Source organism: Rhinoderma darwinii, chromosome 7 (genome assembly GCF_050947455.1).
Source record: "Rhinoderma darwinii isolate aRhiDar2 chromosome 7, aRhiDar2.hap1, whole genome shotgun sequence".
NCBI lineage: Eukaryota > Metazoa > Chordata > Amphibia > Anura > Rhinodermatidae > Rhinoderma > Rhinoderma darwinii.
In genome coordinates, this window is record NC_134693.1 from 41,703,294 (window position 1) to 41,717,333 (window position 14,040).

General features: G+C 40.4%; 1 protein-coding gene across 6 annotated transcripts in view; it reads left to right on the forward strand.

The window, feature by feature from the left end:
* The window catches only part of KYAT3 (kynurenine aminotransferase 3), a 38,235-nt gene that overhangs the window by 9,862 nt on the left and 14,333 nt on the right, over window positions 1-14,040 (forward strand). For 5 of the 6 annotated variants that reach the window (XM_075833250.1, XM_075833256.1, XM_075833251.1 and 2 more), the window contains 7 exons: window positions 2,528-2,628; window positions 7,383-7,441; window positions 9,528-9,672; window positions 10,253-10,402; window positions 12,671-12,757; window positions 13,212-13,337; window positions 13,834-13,954. In XM_075833250.1, coding sequence (XP_075689365.1) covers window positions 2,530-2,628; window positions 7,383-7,441; window positions 9,528-9,672; window positions 10,253-10,402; window positions 12,671-12,757; window positions 13,212-13,337; window positions 13,834-13,954 — 787 coding nt within the window. In that variant the 5' untranslated portion in view covers window positions 2,528-2,529. The remainder of the gene's footprint in view (window positions 1-2,527; window positions 2,629-7,382; window positions 7,442-9,527; window positions 9,673-10,252; window positions 10,403-12,670; window positions 12,758-13,211; window positions 13,338-13,833; window positions 13,955-14,040) is intronic. The other variant, XM_075833255.1, reaches the window with a different exon arrangement.

Genomic DNA, 14,040 nt, shown 5'->3' on the forward strand with positions numbered 1-14,040 from the left:
TCTGTGGATGAGAAACCTGATCCTGCACCGACCAGAGAGCACTGAACTCAGTCAGTGGATCGCTGCTTGTAATGTCTCATAGCGCTACCTCCCGTCATTACACACTGCCAAGTGTGCAGTCCGCTCAGCATGTCCCTTTTATTACCACTTTATAGGATTGTCATCATGCAAACGTGGCACAACACATTTTTGGATCTAAGGCCCCTTTTACATTATTATGTGCACTGTCATTCAAAGACTGAGTCTATAAGGCCGGGTTCACATGTAGCGTGAATACTGCACATTTTCCGCAACGTATTTCATTGTACAAAATCCGCAGCATAATACAGTAGCAGCAGAGTGGATGAGATTTAAGAACATCTCATCCACACGAAACGGCAAAAATCCACCGAAAGAACGTTTAAAAAAAAAACGCACAGCAGTTCAATTTTTGATCAGCAGCATGTCAATTTATGCTGCGGAATCGCTGCTTTTCTGTTGCAGGTTTTCTTCATTGAATTCAATGGGGAGGTAAAACCTGTATCAAAATCCATGCAAAAACTGTTGCAAATCTTGACTGTGAACAAGGCCATACATGGCTTTACTTCAAAACTTGTGGACTGGAATGCCATCATTATTGAATGGTGCTCTGTTTACTCAGGGCAATGATTGAGAACGAGCGTTCATATCAACGCTCGTTTGCCCGATCATTGGCCCGTGTAGAAGGGCCTAAAATTTAGAAATTTACATTGGAGGCCTGGGGTCCCTGCTTAGGGGTGGTGTGATTCCTCCCAGAATTGACCACCTCCACTTCAGTTGATGCTTGGACAAAAACAGGTTGGGCATTAATGGGGCAATGCACCAGTCTCCCAGTGTTGTGGTCAGACAGGGAAGCAGGGTTTCACCTACCTTGGCTGTGTTCACGTGTGCTGCTTTTAGCACGTTTCTTTTGTAAAAATGAACGAAAAAATATTTGTGCTAAGGACTCCTGCTGACCATAGGTGAGTGTCACAGCGGATACAATCTTATCAGTTTACTAAAGCAGACCTTTTGGCACACTAGGGATTAGCACACAACTTGTTATAGTGGTGCAGCATGGAATCAAAGCTAGAACATTAGCAAGCCGAAGTTGGTGCACTTTTACCTTACATGAGCACCCATTGTTGCTGTTGTCACATAACATCTTTGTGCGACATAACTTACATCTCGGGTATTGTATCATGGTGCAAGTCATCGCATCACTAGATGACGACCCCCATGCAACTCCCAGAATGTAATATGACAAGTTGGTCATGACATCATGGGTCTTATCTTGGAAGTATTGATCATGACATCACCTGAAAACCCCAAAGCAATGTGCACAGGCCACGTGTTTACTGTGATGTCACATGTCATTGTAACTTGAACGGTTTACTGCAATTTGATGGTTGTAATGTCACATGATACTGAAGTTCTGTTCACTTGGTAACATGCTGTTTTATTTGTGATGTCACATGTAATTTTAACTTGAATCGATGAGCACATTTGTACGTTCCTCCGTGTCCAGACAAGGGAGAATAATTTCCTCCTGTCCATGGGTTGTGTCTGGTATTGCAGCTTGACTTCATTGAAATGCATGAGGCTGAGCTGCAATACCACCCACAACCTGTGGTCAGGTGTGGCACTAGCAGCCATGTTTTTCTAATCTTGGACAACCCTTTTAAGCCTATATTGTTCTGACCTTTGGCAAGAGCTGATGTCCCAAGCTGCTATGATTCCCAGGAATGCCTGTTCCACCTCTGCAAATAAGCAGTCTCTTTTGTAAATGTGTAATAAGTATACCCACTATGTCTATCAATGTTTACCATGTCCAGTTATCAATTAATATATACGTATACTTGTATACACAACAATTTACTAGATAAGTGACAAGGTAATGTTAAGAGTAAGTGTTGAAGCACTCACTTTTTTTTTTCTTTTGAATGAGACTACAGTCAATCTCCTGCACAGAAGGATGATAGTTTTTCAAACATACCCTGTCATGAACCATAAAAAAAAATGGTTGTATTCCTCTGGATGCCATATGCAAATGAGCGCTGAAGAGTCCTTTAATGCTGGAAGTGTCCTGCATTCTATTTGGATTCTGCTTAGAAAGGACACTTCTTGGATGGCAGGACTCTTCAGTGCTCATTTGCATACGGCACCCAGAGGAATAAAAGAAGTATTTTATGGTTCACGATGGACTGACTTGGACAACATAGGTATGTTTGAAAGACTATCGCCCTTCCCTATATATCGGTATTAATAGTTTGGGAGGCAAAAATGTGATGAAAGACTCTTAGAACCTCCATACCTTGTGAAATCATATTAGTTCAGTCCAGCAATATTGGTTTTTACCACTCTGTATATGGTATGGGGACACATAACTAATGCTTTGACTTTGCTGTTGCTTAAATGAAGCGTTCTAATTAGTATAAACTAGTCACGTGAATAGAATGGTTAGAATTCACAGTTTTTTAATTGCTTCACGGTTTCCCTAACTATGTGCCTCTCTTGACCTGTTCTGTAGGCATGTTGATTGCTTTTCGTACTGTCTGCCATCTTGGGAATCGCTCTCAATTGCTGAAGACCGTTCATTCCTCTCAATTCCTCAGGTTTTCAACTACAGGAGTATGTATTGCTTTTAACATTCCAATGGACTCTTTGCAGAATTGATTTTGGCTGTGATGGTGCCGCTTTATACTGGGAGGTTATTTCTGGAAACACAAATGTATCCTCAATGAGCATAAATTTCACATTTGTTTCTCTTGCTTGGAGATATTTTTGTTTTCAAGTATATTTCTTTCCATTATTCTGACCTAATAATAATATTTGCTCCAATCCAACATTGACAGGAGTGCCGTGGGGAAGTAAACGAAATGTACTATTTGTTGATTAGAACAAATATGTGATGTTTATTTTAATCTAAATATACACAAACACGCGCTTGTCATGACCAAATTAGCATTTTTCACTTAATAATCTGTTCCAATGAACTAGAAAATTGCCAAGCCTTGTTGACTTAGGAAAATGCTAGAGGAGAATCAGGAAATTAAGTGATGGCTGCAATAATCTGAACACTTAAGAAAAACATTGTATATTAAAAACACCCTGTATGTCATGTTTGTTGCTGGCGATAAGAAAATCACAGTATTCGAGTTTCCAAGAATTAAGTTTAGTCAGGGAATAAATACCATTCCATAGAATGGTGTAAAGACCCCTTTTGTACGAACGCTCATTCAGCTGATCATCTGCCCGTGTAAACACTTGTTCCTGATCATTGCCTCTTGGAAACATGGCAGCGATCAGCCGACGAACATGCAAACTTGTTTTTCAGCTGATCTTTTAGGCGGGTAAACATTTTCTTGTCGGCAGCCCATCTCCCCGTCTAAACGGGATGTGCTGCAGACAACATGCAAACTGTATGGAGACAGGTGATCTGTCCGGAAGACTCTGGCACTGTATCGTTCCTGACATCACTATACACTGGTGATAACTGTTAGATCGGTGGAGTTCCAACTGGTGGAATCCCCACCATTGACCAGAATGGGAATCCCGTGTATCCCCCCAGCCACAAGCCTGCTGCTAAGAGGCGTTTAATAATGGAGCACAGGTTGGGCATGTGGCCTGCCACTCCCTTCAAGGTCTATGGCACTGATGGAAACCTCCAAGCCGAGCTACCCTAGGGGGAGCTCCAGTAACTTTGCTTCCTGCAGTCACGGGTAATATTGGGCCACTGTGCGGGTGATGTCTGGAGTCCACAGCCAGAATGCCACCAATGTCAGGAGCTTCCCCGGGTACATGCCTTTTAGGTTTCAATCTAGGTGACGTATGCCATACCCACTGTATGCCAATACAGTGGGATACGCTGCAGCGTATTCGTTGGAGGTATACGTCCCAAACTAGGCCTTACTTATAACAAAACTCACATTCCATTTTTATATTTAATAAAATTAAAAACCCTTTCACTCTTTATACCTGTAGGTTTACTCCAGTCCGGGAGCTTATGCAAGAGTTTTAAATTCTCAAGAGGGATCGAACATCATTCCTTATAGGAAAAACAATGTCCTAGTAGGAAGGATCTTGTCTTCAGCCTCCCATTAATACATAACAACCTTTACTTCTAAACTGGTTTCATAGTTGAAGCTTCTATCAAACCTACCTGATAATCCTCCGGTCTTTCTTATGTCAGCCTTTGTGTTGGACTCCTTGGTGAATGTCCTGTCTTCTTCTGTTTGGGTCTTCAGTTTTCTGAAATATGTGGTCATACATAGTTTCTGTGATTGTATCCATCAGTCTTGTGTTCTGGACGCTCCCTCCACGGTTCCTAACCATGACTGTCTTGTCCAATGAGTTTGATCTTCTCAGAATGTTTTGGTGACTCAGTTATATCTTCCTTTTGTGTTTTGTAAATATGTGTCATTAAGGCTGGGTTCACACGCTAGGAGTCCCTGCCTCGCTGCAGGACAACTGTCCCGTACTGTAATAATGATTACAGTACAGGACAGTAGTTCCACGCAGAGGCAGGGACTCCTAGCGTCGTACATCACTATGATGCTAGGAGCCCGGCTCCCTGCACTGTGTTCGGTCCGGGTCTTCCGGCCGAAATACGTTCCGTACATTACGGACGTAACATGGTCGTGTGAACCCAGCCTAACAGAAAGACATGTATTTTAAAGGGATATTTCCAACTTAAACATCTATGGCATAACCACGAGATATTTTATAAATGTCTGATAGATGCGGATCCAGCTCTGGGACTTGCATCTCTCTCCTGAACGGGGGTAACCTGACCGCGTCCTATCTAGTGAGGCATCCGATTGCCACCTCGTCCAGGCAGAGTGAATGGAGTGGCAGGTGGCCACGCATGTGCACGGCTCTCCATTTTTTTTTCATATGGGAGCTATGTAAACAGCCGGGCAAGCTTAAATGTTTAAGTTTGGAATACACCTTTAAAGGTTTGTTTCATAATATTTCTTTGTTTCATTTTTCGTGCGTTTCTTCATAATCAGACCATTTTGTGAGTGATTTTTTTCTAAGGTTCAATCTACCAAATCTCTCTAAAGGTGGCTGGCAAGACTTTTCTCCCAGACTGCCAATTTTCCTAGCACTGCCGTGCACCCTCAAACGGTTCAATACCGTTAATTCATGTATTTCGATACTTGGCTTTGCGTCCGCACAGCTTAGTATTGTAACACATGAATGTAGTTAGAGCGGGACTGCGGCTGTGTAATACCTCTGATTTCTGCCGCTATTTCCTTGAATGATCAAAGCTGACCACAGCATTGAAGGAGAAAATGAGAAGGGGAGATGCTCTTTAATAGCGTCACAGGGAATCCCTGTGATGCATCGTTGGACATGCCATATATCGGCAGATAGCCCAGGGTCCGTTGAAGAACCCCAGGGCTGTCTGACCATGTTCCTATTAGGGCATACTTAGTACACAGGCAGTTGTTAGGACATGCCTATCAGTACACAGGCTAATGAACTGGTATATAGATATATGCCAGTACATTAAAGGGTTATTCCCAAGTTGAGTCTTTTTTTTTTTTTTTTTTTTTCCTAATCAGAAATTGAATTCTAAATCTATTCATGTTAAAATAAAAAAATTCCTTCCCTAACTACCATTTTTTTCTAACTTGATAACTCGGCTAGTGCTGGTTATCTTTTATAAGAGAGGGCGTGAGCGGCTTGATGTCACTCAAGCCGCTCTGCACTGTGCGCGCTCCCAACGTTGCTATATACTGTAGTTCTAGTGGCGTCGGGAGAACGATCGTATACCCCCCCCTCCCTTGCAGCAACACTTCCCCCTCACCTGTAATAACTCTAGTGGCGGCACCACCACCACCCCCCCCCCCTCATCAGCTGTTTACACCCCGCTTGCTGCAACATGCAGTACCTGGAGCCGACCGCTGATATATCCAGACGAGCGGTGGCCGGGCCAGCAACTAATGCGCATGCGCTGAAATACGCATTCACGATTAGAATTAAATCCTCTCCTAAGGACGGAGAGGATATCATTGCGCATGCGCGGCCACCGCTATCTGAAAACAGCGGTGGCCGGATCCCTAGACAACGAGCAATAAACAAAGAGGGACTGACCGCGACATGGAGGACGGATAGCACGAAAACGACATCAGTTTCATAAAGCAAGGTATTTGCAAAAATGATTAACTTTAATAGGTTGAGCTTATAAACCTTTAAAGTTAAAAAATAAAGTAAAAGAAATACACATTTATTTACAAAAAACATTAAAATAAAAGTCTCAATACATAAAATATACACATTCGGTTTCGTCGTGACCGTAATAACAAATTTATAGCGTCATTTATGATGTTTAAACTTAAAAAATAAAATAAAAACGTCTTTCTTTCACTTATTAATGTGAGGCACGAGGTATTATGAATTTTGAACCTCCATGTGCCTCACATTAATCCTAATTAACCTCATCATGTACCTCACACATTAACCCAATTTTGTCCATTATGACTGAGGAACATGATGGGGTTAATTACTATTAATCTGAGGCACATGAGGGTTCAAAATTCATCACATCACTCGCCTCACATCAGAAAATGGAAGAACTTTTTTTTTATTTTTTTTTATTACTGTTGGCAAAGTATCGTTTTGGTATCTAGTATCGCGATACTTAACGAAGTATCGGTATCGAAGTCCAAATTATGGTATTGTGACAACCCTATTATGACCATTATGTCACACGTCGCAGAGCAGTCACATCAAGGCTACGTCTCGTCTCTTGATCTCTACAAGAAGACCAGTTATGGATATGTTGTGGTCACCTAAATTAATTTGGATGTAAATTCAGAATTGCTAAATAAATGTCCATACAGTTAGGCTGGGTTCACACGACCTATTTTCAGACGTAAACGAGGCGTATTATGCCTCGTTTTACGTCTGAAAATACGGCTCCAATACGTCGGCAAACATCTGCCCATTCATTTGAATGGGTTTGCCGACGTACTGTGCAGACGACCTGTTATTTACGCGTCGTCGTTTGACAGCTGTCAAACGACGATGCGTAAAAATACAGCCTCGTCAAAAGAAGTGCAGGACACTTCTTTGGACGTTTTTGGAGCTGTTTTCTCAGACTCCAATAAAAACAGCTCCAAAAACGGCCGTAAAAAACGCCGCGAAAAATGCGAGTTGGACAAAAAACGTCTGAAAAGCAGGGTCTGTTTTCCCTTGAAAACAGCTCTGGATTTTCAGACGTTTTTGGTCACTACGTGTGCACATACCCTTATTTTGTGTGTATGTGTGTGTATATATATATATATATATATATATATATATATACTTTTTTTGCATACATTTTAAGTATTTTTTTTATTTAATTTTACTTTGTTTACAAATGTTTTTGTTTTCAGACAATGCCTTCACGACACAAAAACGCAAAACGTATTGAGGGAATTGATAGGAATGTATGGTAAGAAGCTGAAGTAAACATTCTATTATTTCAAGCTAGATCTATATCTGTTACTAATATTACTGAATAATAAAATTGATTTGGTGAGATTCTGGTTGCTGGGACTCCATAGACTGAGCTGGTACTGACCATCAATGGAGCAGTGGTCACACATATACTGTCATTCTTCGTTAAAATGAATGGGGTTTGAGAAACCACAAGTGAGTGACCGGGAATTCCTTTTTTCATTGAATTTTGGTGTTGGCTCATTCACTGGATCTGTGGGGGTCTTGGCAGTCAGCCACCCACTGAACAGATTTGACATCTAGTTATAAAATCCATTAAAATTAGACCGGATCACAGTTTTATGTAGCACCAAAACTTTATTGCTAGATCTCCCCCAGTGTGTATGTAATCGATACGGATGCAAGCAATATGGTTGCAAACAAATATACAGTCATCGGATAAATACCTAAGGATGGCACATTTTTCGCTCATTGAGGTTACTGCACTATATGGGTTTCTACAAAGTAATAAATAAGACCATTATTTTAGCATTTAATCCCTTTAAGTCTGTCTTTCAACGACTATATTCGCAGTTGCTAAATAAAGGTGAGCGATACTATGTTGCTCAGCAAAGTAATAGGCATAGGTAAAATATAATTCTAAAACATTGTTCAAGTAAAATACAAGGTTTGATTTCGAACTCAATATTGCCATCTGTTGGCAAAGGAAAATATGATTTTAGTATAGTAAAGACTCTGGGCGAATCTTCATAATTCGTAAAATGGGTCATGTAACATAACAGGGCCATTAGTTCTTTCACTGTCGCTAAATACAAGTTTCCAAAATGCTCTGTTCAATATATATGTACTCGCCACCACAGGAAATAGCAACTACTGCTGCATGTTACTGGACTGCCCAGGAGGAGTTGACAAGAGTGCCTGCCCCAGTTATTGGCTGAAGCTTTACCTCACAGACTTCCTGCTCTGCCCGCCCCTTGCATGAATTTTGCATAATACTGGCAATACTTCAGCCAATCGCTGCAGAGCAGGAAGTGTTCTCATAGACCGGGACATCATTTTTCGAATTCTCCTGTACAGCCCAGTAACAGTAATTTTATGTTCTTTCCTTGGGTGTTAAGGACCTATCGTGTACAAAGCACCTTGCAAACATGTATTTTAGGGACCAGAGTAAATGAATGAATGGACTTGGTATTCTACATGACTCTAGTAGTTCTATTTTACTAACTATGAAACTTTGCCCACGTTTTTCCATTAAAGGCTAGGGAGACTTTTTTTTTTTTTTTTTGTTTTTGTTTTAATTTATTTTATAATAAAACCAAAATGTAAATATTTTTAATTAAAAATGTTGCACAGTTTGTCTTCTGAAGCTTGTTTGTCCAAGGGCTTATCCACACGTAATGGAATTGCTGCGTTTTTTTCCAGCCGGAATTTCAGCAGGAAAAAACGCAGCCGAATACAGTAGCAGCAGAGTGGATGAGATTTAACAAATCTCATCCACATGCTGCGTAAGATTTCCAAGCCGAAATTGACCTGTGGTGCATATTTTTTGGACCGCAACATGTCCATTCCTGCCACGGAAAGTGTGCAGAATTATCTCCATCTCTTAACATTGGGGAAAACGCAGCAATTTCTGCACCATTTTCTACCGTAAAAACCGCAGGAAATGGTGCGTTTTTGCCACAGCGGAAAGCCTTTGACTTTCAACGGAATTGCTGCAGAGATTTTCTGCGGCAATTCCGTTGTGTGTGGACAAGCCCTTACAATACAAGCTGCTGGATGCCGTTCGTTGCTCAGTCTGACAGACCAGCTGAATGTGCGCTCCTCTCGAGCTTCTCCCCCACGCTCTCCTGAATTTCTATCAGACATTTGTGGCACATACCGTGGATGAGATAACAGAGGGAATAGCCCTTTAGGTGATAAACATAGAGTACATTGTATTAATATTTACCATTTCATGCTGTTTATGCTACATTATTATTATTATTATTATTATTATTTATTATTACTATTTGTTGTATATACATGAAACCCTCGTTTTCATTCCACTGACTGACATATGTACCGTGCATGTCCTTGTACAGGGTTGAATTCACGGCACTGGCTGCAGATCCTACTGTAGTGAATCTTGGTCAGGGATTCCCGGACATATCTCCTCCTTCCTATGTGAAAGAAGGTCTCGCTCAGGCAGCGTCTGTTGATAAACTAAATCAATACACTCGTGGCTTTGTGAGTAAAACATTTACGTTTTATTTCCTAGAAATACGTTGTCTCCTAACCATGTGTTTAGTGGTATATCACTAAGTATTGTATGTGCTTAAAGGTTAACTAACTATACCTCCAGGTCCAAATTGTTCCAGCGGGCAGAATGCAGAGCAGTAAATCAGTGTGTGTCTTTAATACAGGTGAGCGCTGTGACGCTTAGTTTCGGTTATACTTGGAAAGCCGAGCGAGCCGTGTACGGACTCATAGACTTTCTATTGGTGGGGGGTCTCGGAGTTGATCAGAGACACCCAGGACCCTGTCTCAGCTGAGCTGTCAGTTTAGAGAAACTGACTGAATCAGCTGAGACAGAAGAATACAGCCTCTATCTATACAGAATACATAGACGCTTCATCTTAAAAAAAGTGATTTGGAAAGTTGTTTAAAAACATTCATATAATAATAAAAAAAAAAAAGGTGCTTACAAAGGTGTACTTAACATTTAGGTTAAAATATCATGACGCACAAAATAAAGTTAAATAGTGAACCAAATGATTCAATTCTGCTTACATCTGTATATATTTAGATTTTTTGTTTTGTTTTCCAGGGTCACCCACTGTTGGTAGATGCTCTTTCTCAAGTTTATGGTAAAGTGACAGGAAGAAAGATTAATCCAACCAAAGATATCCTTGTAACGGTTGGAGCATATGGTTCCCTCTTCAGTGCTGTCCAGGGTCTAGTTGAAGAAGGTGATGAGGTTAGTATTATTTTGCTATTTCTGGTTATTCCAGCAGCAATTTACTACATTAGTTTTGCTTTCGTCCCTTGGAACGTAATATGGAAGCTTTAGATAAACCTGTAAAAAGGGGTACTGTTGGTTTTTATAGGTTGTAGTGTAGTTGGATAGTACTACTTGATCTAACGGTTGAGTGACAGGATAAATGCCTGACACGGTCAAGTTGGTCAATTGACCCTCCCACGGCCTGATCATACAGATCATTGCAAGCTCCAGTGTAGCCCATTCTTGAAGGTTTGAATCTTTAAAATGTATTATCCTACCCGATCATGATTATTTTAATTTTAAAGGATCGTATTTAGTGTTATTTTGTTGATACTGGCCAGTTGGCGCCAGTTCCTCTCCATATCTGGGCGCCTTTTATTTATATGCCTGAATAATACTTTGACTGTATAAATCTACAGGCTTTTGTTTAAAGAGGCTCTGTCACCAGATTATAAGTGCCCTATCTCCTACATAATGTGATTGGCGCTGTAATGTAGATGACAGCAGTGTTTTTTATTTAGAAAAACGATCATTTTTGACGGAGTTATGACCTATATTTGCTTTATGCTAATGAGTTTCTCAATGGACAACTGGGTGTGTTTTACTATATGACCAAGTGGGCGTTGTACAGAGGAGTGTATGACGATGACCAATCGGTGACCAATCAGCGTCATACACTTCTCTCCATTCACATAAACACACTAGAACACTACTCATGTGTCATGACAATGAATATACGTTACTTCCAGCCAGGACGGGATGTATATTCAGAATCCTGACCACTTCTGTATCGTCTCTGTGATTTACAGCATAGCAGGCGTAGCCTCGCGAGATTACGCTGTAAACTGTCACACAGCGAGATCTCGCTGTGCTGTACTGTAAATCACACAGACGCTACAGAAGTCAGGATTTGAATACACGTCACGTCCTGGCTGGATGTAATGTATATTCATTGTCATGACACATGATTAGCGTTGGTGTGTTTATGTGGCTGCAAATAGCGATATAGCTAAATCGCTATCGGCAGTGTAAATGAATGGAGAGAAGTGTATGACGCTGATTGGTCACTGATTGGTCATCGTCATACACTCCTCTGTACAACGCCCACTTGGTCATATAGTAAAACACGCCCAGTTGTCCATTGAGAAACTCATTAGAATAAAGCCAATATAGGTCATAACCGTCAAAAATGATCGTTTTTCGAAATAAAAAAACACTGCTGTAATCTACATTACAGCGCCGATCACATCATGTACAATATAGGCCACTTATAATGTGGTGACAGAGGCTCTTTAAGCTTTATAAATATTGATAACCTATCAATAAAGTATTAAAGTCTACACTATTTGTATAGATATAGAATGCATGTCTTTTAAAGGGTAACTAAACTTTTGACATGTCAGTAGTTTTTACTGGTGGCGGTCCGAGCACTGAGGCCCCCACCGATGGCTAAAACGAAGCAGCAGAAGCGCACAGGTGAGTGCTGTGCTGTTTAGTTTCTGATCGACTTTCCAAAGAAGGCCCAGCAAGTGGTGTACAGGCTCATATACTTTTTATACCGATCCGAAGAAAGAATATCAGAAACGAAGCGGCACTACTCACCCGAGCGATTCTGCAACTTCGTTTTAGCGATCGACGGGGGTCTCGTTGCTCGGACCCCCACCGATCAAAACGTCTGTCTGACCTGTCACTATGACATGTCAAAAGTTTTTTTTTTTTTTGTTTTTTCCATATGTTTAGTTACCCTTTAATGTGTTTGTAATTGCCTACAAATACAGAAATGGAATGCATGATCGCATGCTGCAACAATCCACTTACTTTAGATGCAATCTCTGTAGCTGCAATTGTACCTGCTGAGGGTGGGTGGGGATACCCAGCCCAGGTTTAGTCTATCCTTCTCTGTGGGCAATGTGATTCTATGTAGGACTTCCCCTTACGCAGGCACTGCAATGTGGCAAACCAGGCAGGGAGTGGTGGTTGTGCCCTCTTATCCCAGGGATGCAAAGGTATAGTGGCATGAAAGCAGGAGTTGGAGGTCATATTTAGATTCTTTGTGGTCTCTTCTTTATACATGAATGACAAATGCCGGTAACTATACTAAAAAATATTACAGTGGACGTGTAGATACAAGGCGATCACTTCATGTTGAAGATTACTTATAACGTCTGCCATTTCCATTTGCTGTATATACTCAACTGAATATTGTTTTTTTTTATAATTTTTATTTTTGTTCATGTTAAACAGGTGATTATAATTGAACCATTTTATGACTGTTATGAACCCATGGTAAAGATGGCTGGAGCCACTCCTATCTACATCCCACTTAGATATGTAAGTAGCATGCAATTCTCATGTTACACGGTATGCTTTTCAAATGCTATTACTTTTCCTATTTATATATATATATATATATATATATATATATATATATATATATATATATATATATATATAAAAGCAGTTTTAGGAAATGTTCATAGGAACTGTTTTTCTGCAGTTATTTTTTTACCCTGTAGATTTTTGGGAATTGGGAGAAAAACAAACAAGAAAAATGCAATTAAAGCACTGAAATGTTAAATCTGATTGTTGTGATCGTAGACCACAGCAAAATAACGTGCAAAGAAAACTCTTTTGGCTGTTTCCGTATCTCCCATAGACTTGTACGGAGACGCTGCTCCATACGTCGCCTCCAGTTAGTGGCCAGCCGTGTTAGGGGAGATGTTGTAGCAATAGGTGCAGGTCCCCGTAGTTGGACTCAAATGTTCTTTATGTTTGGAATTCACAGAAGGAAAGTAGCAAAGTTTCTGTTTCAAGCGGTGACTGGACTTTGGATCCTGAAGAACTGGCCAGCAAATTCAGTCCTAGAACAAAGGCTATTATCATTAACACTCCAAATAACCCCATAGGAAAGGTAAGTATAATTTAGCATTGGGTTTTTTGTTTTTTTTTATAGAGCGATTTTTTTTTTTTGTGTGTAGGCTTCTTCACAAAGTTTGATTATTTTATTTATTTTTTAGAAAAATCAAACTACATATAGAGGCAGAGATAGGGAGTGTAATTTTACTGTTGTATAGCTTATTTTCATCTTCCCTGCTGTCGACAATGTGCCAATTTAGTCAAAAGATTTGAGGCAGACTGGTTGCCAGGGGTACACTGCCTAGCGACCACAGTTCTGATCAGACTGCTCTTCCTTAGCAACCAGTCTGTCTGAGGTTACTAAGGTCTTCAACACAATTCTGAAGTTGTAGTGCACTAAGGAGAGGGAATCTACATTGCATATTTTCTCAATCACCTATTTTAGCCATGTGCTGAGGTAGACCACTGTGTGAAGGTAAAGGGCACGTTATAGAATCTGTTCATCAAAATGCTTCTGATTTCAATAAAATGTCTATGCTGCTGCTTTATAGGTGTACACAAAGGAAGAACTGCAGATTATTGCTGACCTGTGTATCAAACACGACATACTCTGTATCAGTGATGAAGTTTATGAATGGCTGGTGTACGCTGGAAGCAAACACGTAAAAATAGGTAGTGTATTTCTATATCGTATATTAAAGGGTTTCTATAAATTCTAGTACGTACCTTTTCAATAGACTACAGTCATAAATACAAAA